This window comes from Papilio machaon, chromosome 25, assembly GCF_912999745.1.
Source record: "Papilio machaon chromosome 25, ilPapMach1.1, whole genome shotgun sequence".
In the NCBI taxonomy this organism is placed as follows: domain Eukaryota; kingdom Metazoa; phylum Arthropoda; class Insecta; order Lepidoptera; family Papilionidae; genus Papilio; species Papilio machaon.
In genome coordinates, this window is record NC_060010.1 from 4,756,223 (window position 1) to 4,774,040 (window position 17,818).

At 35.4% G+C, this 17,818-nt stretch overlaps 1 protein-coding gene across 5 annotated transcripts in view; it reads right to left on the bottom strand.

The window, feature by feature from the left end:
* The window catches only part of LOC106715513 (flocculation protein FLO11), a 116,447-nt gene that overhangs the window by 15,485 nt on the left and 83,144 nt on the right, over positions 1-17,818 (bottom strand). For 4 of the 5 annotated variants that reach the window (XM_045684227.1, XM_045684224.1, XM_045684226.1 and 1 more), the window contains exons 4-10: positions 2,774-2,858; positions 2,214-2,427; positions 1,887-2,003; positions 1,676-1,783; positions 1,265-1,415; positions 947-1,047; positions 288-377 (exon numbers count right to left, since the gene is read on the bottom strand). In XM_045684227.1, coding sequence (XP_045540183.1) covers positions 288-377; positions 947-1,047; positions 1,265-1,415; positions 1,676-1,783; positions 1,887-2,003; positions 2,214-2,427; positions 2,774-2,858 — 866 coding nt within the window. The remainder of the gene's footprint in view (positions 1-287; positions 378-946; positions 1,048-1,264; positions 1,416-1,675; positions 1,784-1,886; positions 2,004-2,213; positions 2,428-2,773; positions 2,859-17,818) is intronic. The other variant, XM_045684225.1, reaches the window with a different exon arrangement.

A 17,818-nucleotide genomic window follows, 5' to 3' on the forward strand; every position in this document is an offset into this window, starting at 1 on the left:
AAAACAAAATACTATAAATCATTAAATGAAAAAAACCACAAGAAATGAAAAAAGTCTTCTAGAATTTTTTTTCTTATTTGCCTTTTGGTCTTACAAATGCAACATCAACATTCCAAAAAAAAAAATCTGAGAAGTTCAATCTAGGTTTAAAGAGTTAAAAGATCCTAAAAAGACCAAATTATCATTAAAGCTAGTGATAGTTGCAGTTATATTTAAATTACTGGATCGATAGATTTCTTTTTTTAAGTACCCAATAATTATTAAATTTTAAATTGATCATAAATTACATTACGAGTGTAGAGCGAATGTCGTTGCAAGGTGTCCTGCGATCGAAAGCCGGAGTCCGAACTGCAAACGCTCGAGAGGCGAAGCCCTGACTACACACACCAAACAAAAACAAACCAACAAAAAAGACAACTAGCAAAAAAAAGTAACAAATTTCGATAGCGCCTACTTAAATATACATCAATCGTCTAAATTTCTTGTTTGCGCAATTTTTCATACTTTATAAAGTGCAATATACAACGTAAGTATTTTCAATTTCACCTGTTTATGATATTTTCTGCATACTACGCAATTTTTGCTCAAATTGTTTTTATGTTTAAAGATGTCTATCAAAACTTTCATTATAAATATATGACATAGGAGCCATCCAAATTTATATGTACACATACAATTCTAGAGGGAAAACATAGTTCGAAAAATAACAAATATACAGAATCTAAAATTAAATATGATAATTAATACAATTTACTTAATGACACGAAAAAAGAAAAATCATGTACGAAACAAAACGACGTGAACATAAATTGCAAAGGAGCAACACAGTATTATTTTTAAGCCTACATTGCTAAACATAAAATATAGTGCAGTGGAAATTGAACTAAATCAGCACATTTAAAGTGAAATAATGTTGCAAGCACAATTTCATGCAAGTAATAAATACCTGTGACAAACATCGCTGAGATTCTCCACCAGGTGCAGAAATTGTCCCTCCAGATGAATTCGATATAGGAGTTGAACAACTAACAGTAGACCCAGACACACCTGTAAAAATTAAATAAAAAGACAGTAAAAAAAACATACATCAATACATGTGATTCCTGTTATTATTTTCGTCCTGCAGTCAAGGAAAAATCAATGTGCTTTCTTTTTACAAATTATTTCATTCCTTTTCCTTTCAAGGTACGGAAAAACGTAGAATAATCTGAAAAAACATGAGTTCAGTGATTCGGCAACAGATTTTCTTGTAGACCACACTTACCTTGTTGTTGGTCGGAGCATTGACTATTCAAAGAGGAAATCGAAGTAAGAGAAGACTTGCGGCTTCCGAGACGAGAAGAGGCAGACGGCGAATGCGGTGCGGACTCGCTCTCCGCCCAACCGCTGTAGCAAGACTTCACGTCACAAATCACCTGGAATACGAAACACAGTAAAAAGTACAGTATACATAATACAAATAGTCAATTTATGGTTTAAGCACCGCTTAGATTTCTTTCAGTATAATAGGTAGTCCATCAAACCTTTACAAGGGATTCCCTCAGTGACCATTAAACGACTCCAAATGATAAAGTTAATTCGGTTACAAAGGAGTAATAAATACGTTCTTCATGAAGGACTCTAAGTAATATTACTTTGGGAATATGTATCTTAATACCTCGAAAGACAAACTAACCTGGAGACTGGCGGCCGGTAATGTCCTGGGTTCAGACGTGTGTCGCAGCAACTGTTCACTGCCCTCTTGCAAGTGGCCCACCTCAGCGAGCATGGCCACTTCACTCTCCTAGACAATCAATAATTAATTGAAAACCATTAAAATCTGATAGCTTTATCTGGAATTCAGCTCACTCTTCAAAATTTAGTTAAGATAAATGTCGATTGCATACCACCACAGGATCGAGTAAAGTAACAAAGTGGCAAAAGCGACTACGCTCCTCAATCAAGGCCGCCTTTACAGCTTTCTCTTCCATTTCTTCCAGTTGCTGTTTGCGCTCCTGAACGTCCTAAAAAGATAAAACAAATACACTAACATAATGTCGGGTCTCAGCTGAAGTCAGCACATTCGAAACATTTTCACACCCTCGTGACTTTATGATGAATATAACATCTCTGGGTAGTAGTAGTAGTGGAAGAAATTCTCAGTATGGTATCAAGAGTCAATTAATGGTTACACTTAAGAATGTCAGTGCGACAGTTAGTGCATCATATCTGACCTGCATAGAGACGTCAGCTCGTCGCTTGGCGTCGGGCGGGGCGCGCCTGGCCTTCCTCGCGTGGCGCTGGGCTTCCTGCACACGCCGCCGCAGTTCAGCTCGAGCCCTCTTGCAGTCGCGAGCGTGCTCGCGACCCAGTGCCCCGCCACACGCACCGCGCCGCCACTCCTCGGCGCGCTCGCATAGAGGCGAGATCAAACGGTCCATTAGTGTGCTAAAGCAAACAAATAAAATGTCCGTAAGACCTCCTGAAATTATCCGTTATCAAAGAATAGTGCGATAGGCAAATTATAGTCCACTTCCCTTCCCATTTTTTTCTAATAAGGAAGAAATAGTGACGGTAAGCGTGAGTGAATGTTTTAAAAAGGAGAAATATCATAGTATGATAGAGATGTATAAAAGTCTCATACATACTGTGCCGAACATACGTAGAGAAAAGAGCAGTATAATAAGAGTATTATATATCGCTTTGGCAGACGAAAAACTTTTGTGCCGTCTCATATGTAGCCGGATAAGGACAGAGAGTAAAGAGAGTGCATAAAATGTCAATGTGATGTTACCTTATGAAAGTCTTCATCCTGGATTCGATTGCCCGGTGACGCAGGCACACCCTCGTTAATGCCGTGCCAATTTCCTTTGTCGCTCCTGTAACAACATTTTCATTAAAATTAAACGAAAAATAGCAAACATATTAACAGTGTACCATTAAAAGGTAAATTTGGAAATTAGTAGTGGACCTATAGTGACCCAACGGGAACATAGCGAGGGGAATTCCACTGCTGTACATTACTATTCAGGTGGCAACTAATGCCACTCTCAATTATCCTACTCATCACATATTCTATTTAGTTTTAATAATATTTTCCCGATTTACTGAAATGTTTCGCGGGTATGTTATTCCAGAACTCAACTGACACTTGTATTAATACATATTGTCATCCCTTAAATCCTCTTTGTAAAAACGGAGACAACAATATAATACAATACAAGTGTAACTCTGGTCTAAATCCACATATACTTGCATCTTAGTATGTCACTAACTAATATTTTACTAATATTATAGATGGGAATGTTTGTTTGAAGATATCTCCAGAACGGCTAAACGGATCTCGATCAAATTTGGCATACATGTAAAAAATAGTCCGGAAGAATACATAGGCTACTTAATAGGTTTTTTTTTAAATTCCACTCGGACGGAGTCCTAGGCGACAGCTAGTCTTCCGTTAATATAGAGTCTCTTCTTGTATTGAATCTATTTTTGTTCCTAAATATTTTGTTTCAAGTCTAGATTTTTAAAGATAAAAAAAAAACGGAATTTTCGAATTTCATTTTTTTTTTTGCAGTTATTAAAAAAATAGTGTGCTTTTACAAAATTGGTCTAGTAATAGTTCACCTGCGCTCGCGCATTTCTTTTCACAGTCCATCCAATATTTTCCAAAATATAACGCATAGGTAGCAAATTCTTTTTTCTACCTATTCAAACAAGATATTTTTTCGTACATTTACTTTATATCTACATTTTTATGTTTTCGCTCTTTTAATAATAAAGAAATATACAGTGAAATATACATGTAGTATCTAATGGAATATTTCATTAATTAATGACTGGGTAAAATTACGATGCAACCTAATTGTTAAATTTAAATCCATCCGATATCAGTATTTGATTAACCACCGTGAGGTGCGGACGTGTTTCAGCTGTTACACAAAATCGTGAAAATGTCTTTGGTTTCGATTTTATCTGTTCTGATGACCAACTACATATTTTGTCTTGTCGGCGGACGTAAGTTGTATATTTGATAAATACACTATTAATCTTTCTTTTCATGGCTTTGATTATCTAACTAGAAATAAAACGTTGTAAAAATAGGGTATTGAAAAATATCTATGCACTATCCAAATCATTAATACAACTGAAAAATATTATGAGTATTGGAAAGATCTATATCCACTGATCCACTAATGGAGTTAAATTTTAGATATGATGATGATGGAAAATTAGTTCTGGGTAAAATTGTTGAATCCTTCTACTCGAAATATTTTTAATATGAAGCAATATAAAAATGACAAAGAAACGAATCGGAGTATCTGTACTAAATGTTTCGTGCTGCTGAAATATTCACATTAGACATGTTGTTATCTCTTTGTCTCTCTAAAAATGTTTGACCACAACACGTTTTGCTGAAATTCCTTCATCACTAACAATAAAAAATAGTTTTAGTAAAATCTCATAAATAATTTAGAGGCAAGTAAATCTAATATATAAAATTTTCGTGTCACAGTTTTCGTTGCCATACTCCTCCGAAACGGCTTGACCGATTCTCATGAAATTTTGTGAGCATATTCAGTAGGTCTGAGAATCGGCCAACATCTATTTTTCATAACACCCCCCCATTTTTTTTTTAACTGCGCTCGGACGGAGTCGCGGGCGACAGCTAGTGATCAATATTATTCATCATTATTTAAATTGAAGTAACGATATTTTCCGATGATTTTAAAAGTAATTAATGACAGATACATATGGTACAAATTTCTCCAAAACTATTTAAAATTCGATAAACTACGATTTAAGAGTTGTTTAAAATACTTCACAGAGCTGACATGCCGGACACCATCGGGAGGTGGGGGAGTGTGCATCGATGTTGATCAGTGTCCGCCTCTGGTTACCATACTTAACAAGCCGCGGAAAACTAACGCCGACTACGACCTCTTGCGGCAATCTCAGTGTGGCTTTAATGGTAATATGCCAAAGGTAAGATTGCCACAAATTTTGGAATTAAAAGGAATTAAAAATGATAAAGCATAAAAAAAACGCCGTCTAACAATCATCACGTAATAAGAAATCACTCCTCAATTTATTTGAATTTTTTAAAGGAAAATGTAAAATCAAACTGATACACAACCAGCAATTTAAAAAGAGAGAAAATAAATGAAATCAGACAGTAAAAGAAAAAATGATCCAGTAGTTTTTAGTTCAATTTGAATTTCACTAAATCATATCAGTATCTCCTTACATCATTAGTACTCGTACCTCCCAGTTATTAATATTTCCACAACTAAATGAATTAACAATTAACAGGTATGCTGTCCTCAAATTACCCTTCCACCAAAAACATTCAATATCAGATGCTTCACGCCCGACGGTAAGGAGGGCAGATGTATCAGCGTACACTCATGCCCTCAACTCAGCAGGTGGCTGCAACAACCACCATCCACTGCTATTATTACCTTCATAAGAAATTCTAGGTAAGAACCATCTAATCCCTTAGACCCAATAAATGCCCATAGCTTTCACGCAAGTTACATGGTTTGTATGAATTTCTATCAAATTCAGACTAAGAGTATATAGTTTATCTTTCGTAAATCTAGCTTTAATCGTTTGGGATTTCTTGTAGTTTAATTACAGTACTTGTTAGTTTTGATGTTGAGTATTTCTGCATATCGTCAGATGTAACGGTCCTCAACCTCAGAGCGTGTGCTGCGCACAGTCTACAGCTGTGGTACCGACTGTGACTGTGACCCCGGCGGTCTGCCCCGCGACAGCTTACCCGCCCGAGCCGAGAACAGAATGCTGCGGCATCGACGGAGAGAGCTCCAAAATTTACGGTAACATCATAAAAAATACATAGGCTTAGGTGAAGAAAATAGTCTGGAAGAACACATAGGCTACCAATTAAGTTTTTTTTAGTTTCGCGCGGACGGTTTCGGCGACAGCTAGTATGATATAAAGAGAAGAACACGAATCAGTTTATATTTAAAAAAATGCTCAAGTAATTTGAGGCTACAAGACAATACAATGGATTAATGCATTAATAATTAATATAAATATACGCGAAAAGTAATTATGGCGCAGTGGACAATTAGTATAACAAATGTAATTTGATAAATAAAAACTTCAGGAGGGAGTGAAAGTGGCATTGATCAGTACCCGTGGTTGGTGATCATCGAATACAAGAAAGGGAATCAGATAAAGCTGCTCTGCGGTGGAGCGCTAATAAGCGGTCGATACGTGCTCACCGCAGGTCACTGCGTCGCTGGTCAAGTGCTAGACAGTGGAACTCCGTGAGTTATTTTTGATTTAAACCAATACTTTTTAATCTAGACACATTACTAATTACATTCAACACAATAAGATGGTATAAAGCACAAATATCCTAATGACAGTTACTTCGCATCGACGGTTCGTTATATGATTAATAGTTGAAGAGAAGAGTGAATACTGTGATTTCAAAGAAAAAAATAAATAGAATAGATTTATAATTTTGCAAACCATCTCATGAGTAAGCTTCTTCTTTACACTTTTTTCATTTCTTATTTACTGTATTGTCTTTTGTTTTTACTATGGACGTAAACATGCATAGTAGCATAACCCAGGATGTAAGCTCAATGTGTTTTTTCTAGTGTCAATGTCCGTCTCGGCGAATACGACATCACTAATTCTGGTCCTGACTGTGTGGAGGCCGCGGGAGGTGGAAGAGACTGTACGCCCGGGGCTCTTATATTGCCTATAGAGAGGACCATCCCTCATCCACAGTATAATCCTTCTCACCAACTTCGAAGGAACGATATCGCGCTCATCAGGCTGAGGGAGATGGCGCCATACACTGGTGAATATCCTTCTTTTGAAATTCAATTATTACAACTTTTCTTAATTGTACAAGCGTGTCGCAATCTTTTAACAACTGTTGTTTTACTGAATGATTGTTTTTCTGTAATACTCTTGATATGCTCATCCTAAAACATTGGTTGCAACTAAAATACCTAGGCAAAGAGGAATATTATTTCATGATAATCACCATAGTTTTCGTTACTATACGAAACATGTAATCTTATTATAATTTTCTCGTTTCGCGGTACTTGTGGTTAAACTCCTCCGAAACGGTTTGACCGATTCTCATGAAATTTTGTGAGCATATTGAGTAGGTTTGAGAATCGTTCAACATCTATTTTTCATACCCCCCCCCCCCAATGTAGTTTTTTTTTTACTGTGCGCGGACGGAATCGCGGGCGACAGCTAGTTAACTATAGTTTTCCATATAAATAACACTTTTGCTTTATAGATTTCATTCGTCCGATCTGCCTGCCGAGTACGGACATGACTGCACGGCCTGCGATCAACTCTAGACTTGAGACGGCTGGTTGGGGCGCTGTGGACATGCAGACCAGTAGCAGTAATACAAAACTATTCGTCGATCTGCCACTAGTATCGACTAATGTAAATATAGTGTTATTTTTATTTAAACAGACAAATTTACAAGACACTGTAACAAAAGTTTATAGAAGAGTTCGTAACAGACGTTCTAGTCTATAATATCGACTCGATTTGGGACATCTTAAACAAACGAGACATAAGATGTTTTTGAAACAGAAATCCAGGATCGCGGCAAACGAGATTATAGGCCGGAGGCGTTATATTAGTCCACGTTTCCTTCCCATCCTTTTCATATAGGGAAAGGATGGGAAGAGGAAGTGTATTTAACGGAGGAGGGGATGCATAGGAAGAGGATATACCCTTTTTCTGTGCGTTACCTCCTCTGTCGATTAAGCAACGCATCTTCAATTGCGGATGTCTATAGTCAGCGGTGGTTTCGCTATTTAGGAGGACTCAGATGATCGCTTACTTGTTTGCCACCTCATGATATAAAAAAGCTAAAGGCAAAGTTAAGTATCTTTTTTACGTTCAAAAACTTGCTTTTGAGATAAAGAAATGTAAATTAAATTATCTCCATTTTAGAGTCAGAACGGAGGCATGTGTTCGAATAAAAATAGCATTTAATCCAATGAATGACAGGCTTTAAGAGTTATAATCTATTTTCCTACAGGAATGTAATACGGTATACAACAACCGGTTCAACATTCCCTTATGGAAGGGCCAGTTGTGCGCTGGAGGTGAGAAGGGCAAGGACTCCTGCAAGGGAGATTCTGGAGGACCACTCATGTATCAGAACGGACGGACGTACGAAGTAGTCGGTATCGTCAGCTTCGGGCCAACGCCGTGCGGACAAGAAAATATACCCGGAGTCTATACTAAAGTTTACGAATACTTACCATGGATACGAAGCCAAATAAAACCATGATAATAATCCAATACAACATATTATGTATTTATCATAGAGATAGTTGTGCCTGTAATAAATAGGAATACATTTAAGATATATGTTGTTTTTTTAATTAATTCTAATTACTTTTAACTGGCAAAGATATGCTCACCTCTACTCCTATCACTACTTCTTTTGGGATCGGAACATATTTTTTGTATTAAAGTTATATATTTAAGATATTGAATTAATGTGTAGGTATATTATTAAAAATTGACTAATTAATCACTGAACTATATTCTAATAACCGTCTTAATTGTTATATAATTGACCTCCGATTAAGAGATAGATATCATCAGTTAATGACTATTTAATGTATTGATTACAACGTCACAATTCAAGAAATAATGAAATCAAAATTAAAACCAAAATTAATTGAAGCTAACAAAGGTCCAAACCCAAAGTTCTGATGACTGATGAAAAATAATAGCCATGTATAGTTCCTACAGCCTTACTTATAATTCGTACAAGAGGGATAAATTTTACGGAGTCCATTCGATGTGAAAAAAATTCAATTGTAATATATAAAACGTTTAGAAGTAAAGTGTTGTTTAATGATGATGACTTTACTACAAATTAAATTAGCAATAAAGTGTTAGAAAACCCCAATCCATCAATATCAGTAGCACAACATCAGTACTGCAGGACGGTTGTGATTTTAGAGCAGTGTGAAGTGAACCATGAACAGATTTATATTACACATAATTTTATTGGGATTCAGTACTTACGTGCAAGCAACAAGTAAGTATCTGTATTAAAGAACAATCATAACTTGACTTAAAATAATGAAGGGTCTTTCACAATTAATTTTAAGTCTCAATTGTGACATTAATATTTTAGAACATTTTCAAGGAATCCTTGTAATCTGAAACGAACTTATTATTATACGTTATTTTGTAAATTGAACTTTGCACTTTGCCTGTGTCATCCTTTTCTAAATCAGTAATTACTTTTACTTATATATAAACGTGTTCTATTTCTATATTCCAGTCAAATGTACAACGCCAGATGGATTAAAAGGCAGATGCCTTAAGTTAATCGCTTGCGACTCCCTCAGAAATCTTCAGAAGAAACCTATACAAGAACAAACCGTTCGTGATAATTTGCTTCTCAAATACTCCAATTGTTATGAAACTGAACACATTCATAAGAATAAGGTACGTAACATTTGACTAGATTATTCTGTATAAGCTTGCTGATTTTTGGAGATAAATAATAATCAACATCAGCTCATTCTACGTCCCCACCAAGGACATCGGAGCCTATACTAAATCAGGGGCGACTAGACTATAGTCAACCACGCTGGCCAAGTGCGGGTTGGTTGACTTCACACATATCTTTAAATTTCTTCTCAGATATGTGCAGGTTGCATTATGATGTTTTCCTTTACCGTTAGAACGTCGAATAGATGTATATATGTAAATCGAAAAACACATTATTACATAACGGGATTCGAACCCAGGAACTGCAGATTGCATATCAAGACAAATAATAAGAACAATAAATACAAATTCAGTTACAATTACAAAATGAAATCACATTCAGCATTATCTTTATAGATCACTATTAAAACACTAGTGATAGAAATGTTATTGATACAGAAACAATTACATTACAGGTCTGTTGTCCATATAAATCGTCAAAACTGATCACAGTCAAACCCAGCAAGTGTAACACATCTGATGGTCAAGTTGGATTATGCACGAATCTGCAATCATGTCCTACGTTCAAAGACAAGCTAGAACAATTGATGACTGCCGGAATCATGGAAACCATTGACAAATCCAGGTATTGATAATTTATAGTTAAACTAGCGACCCGCCCCGGCTTCGCACGGGTGCAATGCAAAATATACCTACTACAGAATAAATGCACAATTTATTTAAGGTACTTAAATGGATAAGGATTAATGCTGTATTGTTTAAAATCACTTCGTAAAAGAATAAAAATGGTTATGCTGGGTTATCCCTAAGAGATAGACATATACCATCGCGGACTTTTTTGTTGAACTTTTTAAGGTGAACAATACTGTAGTACATTATTTTGGTCTATCTCGTAGGGTTCAGCCAGCGTTTGCAATATAAGCGCAAAAAAACGTGCTTATTTACGACATCACATTAGAAAACTTTAAATTTATCAGTGTTTCTCTACTATATTATGCATTTATTATACATACAAACCTTCCTTAAGAATCACTCTATCTATTAAAAAAAACCGCGTCAAAATCCGTTGCGTAGTTTTAAAGATCTAAGCATACATACGGACATACAGCGAAAGCGACTTTGTTTTATACTATGTATTGATAAACTAATGCTAGATAAATTTAGGAATATCACTTAAGAAATGAATGTCACTAATTCAAAGCAATCAAAAATACTAACTGAAAATGACAACTACGTCGGGAAATTAAAATAGTGCCGAAAATTTAATAAAAGCGCCATCTATTAAGCCTTAACGTAACTTTTAAACTAGATGAATGTCCATAAAATTTCCAATGCAATTGCTTGAGTGGTTTTGAATACACTACTGTATGAGCACTCTAATTTTTATAATAATAAATTGTGTTCGTTGCTTTAAGGTGCGGAAATTTAGAAAGACACAGTGTGTGTTGTATCGAACATCTATCCAATGAACATCCCAATGTAAATTTTAACTTTTACGAGGAGAATTATGAGACACCGGATACCATTTGCTCATCGTCTACTGCCCCGCCCGACCCACAGAGCTACTGTTGCGGAGACCAAGGCACCAATGGCGATAGAATTGTTGGTACGTTAAAACTAACAACAAATATTATTCATGGACAAACTAAGAGATCTTTTCATGTTACATGGTCACCATCACATAACCAAACATAACGCTAGAGAAGGCGGAAGGTACTAGCATTAAGACAATGTTTTTTTCTTTATCATTTTGTACACCGGTATTGTGGAGGTATTGTGATTAAGAAACTGCATACATTAATTTATTTTACAGGAGGAACTGAAACTGCGATAGACGAATACCCATGGCTGGTACTAATAGAGTACGGGATGATAGGGTCGAAGAATATTGAAATGGGATGTGGAGGTTCCCTAATTAGTGGGCGATATGTGCTAACGGCGGCACACTGTTTGATCGGAAGCGGTATTGCCGGTCGTATACCGTAAGTTACAACAAACCAATGCGTAAAATTTGACTTACCTCCAAAATGTTTTTAATTGAATACTACAGCATTGGTAGCTATAAAGTTATTTATGCAACCAGCACAACTCGTTATTATCCCGTTGCGTCTTCCACTTTTGATTTGACTCTATAATTAGAGCAACCTAGCATCTAAACGACAATACATTGAAGTTGTCAACGACACCGTGTATATAACTGTAGATAAGTTGATTGATGCTTATTTATAACAAAATATCTATTCTCAGTGTAAACGTGCGACTTGGAGAATACAACCTTTTGAATACTGGTCCTGATTGTGTGATAACTCCTGGTGGTGGTGAGGACTGCACAGATGGTCCACTCGTTATACCAATTGAGAAAATCTTTGTCCACGAGCAATACGATCCAAATGACGCCAACGGACACAACGATATTGCTTTGATAAAACTTAGTACAATGGCACCGTACACTGGTAAGAACTAGACTATTTCGCTTAGTTTTGTTTATAATGGAACACAAACCGCGGGATCAACAAGATGATCATCGATCGATGGATATCCGAAGGAACTGCAGATGTGTCTTCGGCCTTTGAGTAAGAGTAAGAGAGTATTGTTTTATATTCATTTTGGCTTTCAGATTTTATTCGCCCAATTTGCCTGCCTACTTTGGATTTATCAGTGAATGCACAAGAAGGTCAAAGACTTTTTGCATCTGGATGGGGTATGACAGGAGCTTTGAAATCTTTGAGCTCCGTCAAACGTGAAGTGGATTTACCTTACAGGCGGCTCGATGTTAGTGATGTCTATTACTTTTCTATTCAATGCTAAAGTGTTTGTTATATAATTGGTAGATTATTCGAACATATCATAAATCATAATGATTTCTACTTTATGGTTCTATTTTATAGCTTTAATATTGTTTGAATCTATAGTACCGTAGGACTCCTAATATTTTCAAAAGAATTGTCAAACTTGTGGTTGGAGTATAAAAAGCACATATTAGAATAAATTTTAAGTAAGTACCAATTATTCTAGTTCAAAGTGCCTATTGTAATTATAATATTTTCTATGTTACAGAAATGTCAAGAAATTTATAACAGAATCAACATAACATTAACACGGAATCAAATATGTGCCGGTGGTGAGTCGGGAAAAGATGCATGTAAGGGTGACTCTGGCGGACCCCTGATGTACAAAAACGGAGAGTTGTATGAAGTAACAGCAGTGGTTAGTTTCGGACCTAATCCATGCGGACAGGAGATACCCAGCGTGTATACAAACGTCTTCACTTATTTACCATGGATATGGGAACAAATATCTAAGATTTAGGTTCACAATACTTAAAGTATCGGAATTTATGACCGTTCCGACTAAAATGCATTACTGTGTCTATATTATAATACAATTATAAGATTGCCAATTTGTTTTCTTTTTTAATTTACTAGCTATCACCCGACTCCATCCGCACGGAGTTAAAACAAATTATATTAGTAGTCTTTGTTTTCTTCTTGACAATGTTCTACTTCTGCGCCAAATTTCTTCGAGTTGTTATTAAAAATATTTTTAAACGAAAATATTAAACAAGGTATAAACAAATGCAGTTGAACGTAGATAATAGAAAGTCGAAGTTCCTGTCTTACCAGCGTTTCTCGCTTTTTGGGACCAGAAAATGACTCTCGCTTACTGAGATTTCTCGCTTATCCAGGTTCGACTGTAAATAATTAATTTAGTCTCGACTGAATAATTTGTTAATCTAGTACATACTATCATGTTATTGAAGGACGTAAGAAAGAAATTATACAATTAAGAGTAAGTAACACCGTTAAGTGACAAAAACTACGGTATGATTTTGTACCCCATCGGTAGGTACTCGACAATGGAAATGCACAGCTTCGGTTCATAAGCGGATACAATCTTACGAATATCTTATTAGATGGATGGATGAATCTTTGTTACAAGGTATCTTCAGAACGGCTACATGGATCACGTTGAAATTTGGTAAAGATGTAGAACACAGTCTGAAAGAACACTTGCCTACTAATTAAGATTTTTTTTAATTCCGCGCAGAAGGCGTTGCGGGCGACAGCTAGTACAAAAATAATCTCAAAACCAGATTGCTCATCACTTGATTTAATGCAAGAATAGAAGAAACTTGTATTTAGATACAACAATGAATATTGAAACTGGTTTCATAATAACTAGTTTTGAAAAGGATACGTACAATAAAAATAAAGCATTGGACCTAATAGTCATTTAACATATCTTAAAAAACATACAAATAAAAGTTACATGTCTAATAATGTCACATGTCTAATATATTACTATATTTATTTATTTTATATGTCCGTCTCCGTCAAGAAAAAGTTTATGACCGTCCATGACTTAAATCACTTAATTTTTTTATTTATTTTTACAGTTTGAATATTTTTAATTATTAAGATAATCAAACACCACCTATGATAGCGTGAAAATATGATTAACCGTGGGTTTCCACTGCCAAGAGATCAGTGGACCTAGCACGAATATGTATTTGTGACAATTGCCATCATATCGTTATCGACAAACTTTGTATTAAAGTTTATGCAGCGCCCCCTATCGGGCGTAAAAACATTAGAATCTCATACTAATTTTGATATAATTGACGATACCTACTGCACAAAACCACATGAGAGCCTTAATTTCAAAAAGAACTTCTTCAAAAGGGACCTCACGACTGAAGTGACGGATAGATAGATTTGGTATACAAAAACTTGTTTTACCGACTCCATATAAAATCAATCAAAATAGACGAACGTCAAAAACAAGTTCTATACGTGCCGATATAAATAAAAATAAAAATTAAAACTTTAATTTATATTGAATGAAATCTAGTCTCTGTAGGTAAATAAAAAACAAAGTCAATCGGTCGCGCGGTCAGTGATGCTTCATCCGGGTTCCGATGCGGTCGATTTGCAAGTGCTGTGATAATATGGCGGAACGTAAACATTTATTTATCTATATAGTGTGTTTAAGTGTATTTTTTAATAATGTTGGTGCACGTAAGTATTTCATTAAATACGCTGATATTTATAAAATGTTACACAAAAAATATGTTGGCAAATTTATGAATTTTTTTTATAGTACCACGCTCAAGGTTTCCAAGTTCGTAAGCTCAAATATTAAGAATAGGTATGTTGAGGTAAAATAAACGAAAAATGATTCCAATTCGATTCGCATATTTTATTATAATAGTCGTTATGTCATTGAACAATTAATAAAAAATCAGTTGAGGTACAAAATCTAAGGTCGCTTCGCCAAAACCAGCATAGAGTATTTTGGCAGCAGACATTTAAAAAATATGTATATAGTAAAATATTTTTAATTAACGTCTTTTTTTATATTTTTTATTCTTATTTTAACAATTTAAACATGCTATAATGAATATAAAATCTTACTAATATTATAAATGCGAATGTTTAGATGGATGGATGGATGTTTGTTTGAAGGTATCTCCAGAACTGCAGAACGGATCTTAATGAAATTTGGCACAGATGTAGAACATAATCTAGAAGAACACATAGGCTACTTGTTACGTTTTCAATTATACGCGGACGGAGTCGCGGGCGACAGCTAGACATATATATATGTGGTACTGAGAATATATATGTGATATTCTCAGTACTCATTAGAGTATTTTCCTGTATCATATTAGACTAACAGATAGCCTAGCGGTTACAATGTCCATCTCTTATATTCACGGTCTTAGTTTCGACAAATTCTAAATATATAAGTGTGTAATATATACAAGCCGTGGTTTGATACTGCCGAGTGTCTGTACAAAACATTTTACGAACCCTCTCATTATCCTTCATAAAACTACAAAATAATGAAGGAAAATGTTTCAATAGTAAACACGAAGGAATACAAGTCGAGTATGTTATTAGTAGATTACCGTAAAGTTAAAGAAAAAATAATTAAAAGGGAGTTTGTCGTATGTATAATTTAAACCGCGTTAAACAACAAATGTACGAGTATATATCGTATCTAAATATGATTTTGTTTATCTTACGTGGTAACATCCTATGTGTCATATAAAATATTTATATATAACAATTACAAAGGTTATCAATATATTATATTATATGCAATCGTACAAATGTTTTAATATAGTTTAAGTTACACCAATACACTATCTCTTCATCTATCTATATATATAAAAGAAAATCGTGTTAGTTACACTATTTATAACTCAAAAACGGCTGAATCGATTAGACTGAAAATTGGTGGGTGGGTAGCTTAGAACCAGGAAACGGACATAGGATAATTTTTACCCCGTTTTCTATTTTTTATTCCGCGCGGACGGAGTCGCGGGTAAAAAAAAGCTAGTAGTATTATATTAGATGAATAAGCTTTTAAAATGACGCTGGCAACACCATTAGGATATACTTTGGTTATATTTCTTTTGTAAATACTCTATGAACTATTCTACAGAACTTTTACTCTTTGACAGTCATGATGCTATGTTTTTTTTTTCACAAAGAGAGAATACGTTTTAAGACAAAAATAGATCTGAGGGCATTATCCTAACAATACAAATCAGCACGAAGTATACATAGGGTTGCCAGCTGCAGGCTAGCTACGGATTGGATATCAATATTGACTACGGACTTTGAGTGACAATAGGTGGTGTAAAACAAGTTAACGGCCGTTGTTTTTTTCTTCTTCAATAAATCACAGGATTTATTTTTTGCTGCCAGTATTTAAGCATAACTTTAATATTATAAAACTATCAGGCAGTTAGCAATTTGTTTTATCAATTGAACACTCCGTTATTTTAATATGGCTTGTGAAATACTTGAGTGTGAAATTACAAATATTATTATTACATGTTATAGTTTGATATATTATCGGTCAATATAGATTTTGCAAAAGGAAACATGAGAGCATCATTCAAAGTAATTGTAAATCCCAGAAGACAACCCATGATGTAAACCGCGTGTTATCAATGTTGTAAAAAACACAAATGATAAGACTTTATTTATAAATAAATTACGTAAAGGGATATAATTCCAACAAGAATTGCATTTGAATTACCACAAAAAACAGACACAAGTCACAAGTCTTTATCTATAATGTAGTTCACTTTGTAATTTGCATAAAATAGTTTTCATTATTTTAAAAGCGGTTTAAACCCTTCTATGCTTTAGCCCCTATACAATACACTAATCAACTGCGTATTAACTAGTTTTATCTACATTATTTCAGAGGGCGATTGTATCCCACCGAATGGCGGTTCAGGCCAATGTGTCGACATCTACAAGTGTCCACAACTTTTGTTGTTATTGAACAAGCCCAACCGATCTCAACAAGACTATGAAACACTAAGAAATGCCCACTGTGGCTTCCAAGATAGGACTCCGCTGGTAAATCTCATTATTTTCTAATTTCTTAACAATTCAACATGCAAGAACAAACTTCACTAACAGTGGTAGACGCCACTAACAACAACATCAGTTGCGCGAATTGGCCTCGCTCAGTGAAATACCACGATCACACAGAAGACAGCCGTCAAGTGGAAGTAATTCCGAGTTTCGTCTCATGAGTGTGGTGGCGGAGGCCTAATCTTACTCCTCTTTCCCTTCCCACCCCTTTCTTATAAGGAAAGGATGGGAAGAGGATGTGGATTTGATGGAGGAGGAGATGCATAGGAAGGTCAAATATTCTCTTTTTGTGCGTCCCCTCCTTCGTCAATTGGGGGTAGGCAACGCATCTGCAATTGCGAATGTCTATGGGCAACGGTCGCTTCGCCATGTCGGAATTCATGTGGCCGCTTGCTCGTTTGCCACCTTGTAATATAAAAAAATGAACAAACTTATTGCATTTGTAATATTTACAACACATAATACTAAACAACAATTAATAAGGTTAATAACTTCCAAATTCGTATTCAAAACGTCTTCAGCCATCTAATAGTTGTGCCTGTTAACATATTTATCTCTGTCCATTTACAATTATTTTATATATCGTTTTATTCTCACAGGTGTGTTGTCAAGTCTCCACGCCAGCGCCAGTGACATCTCCTGCCCCCACCACAACTCAGCCCCCACCGGTAACACCGGGAACTACACCAACAGGCAATAGATGCATCACGCCTGATGGACAAGTGGGCACATGCGTTGGACTCTACTCCTGTCCTCACATCACGAAACTACTTCAAGCGCCTAAACCTATTGATGTTACTTTCGTACAAAACTCAAGGTATTTTTAATCATGATTATATAACTAGATCCGCCATCATTTTACTTGGCCTTATTTTGACACTAGCTATCACCAGCAACTACACCTGCGCTGAATTAAAAAAAATTGACTATAATATGCCCGCGTT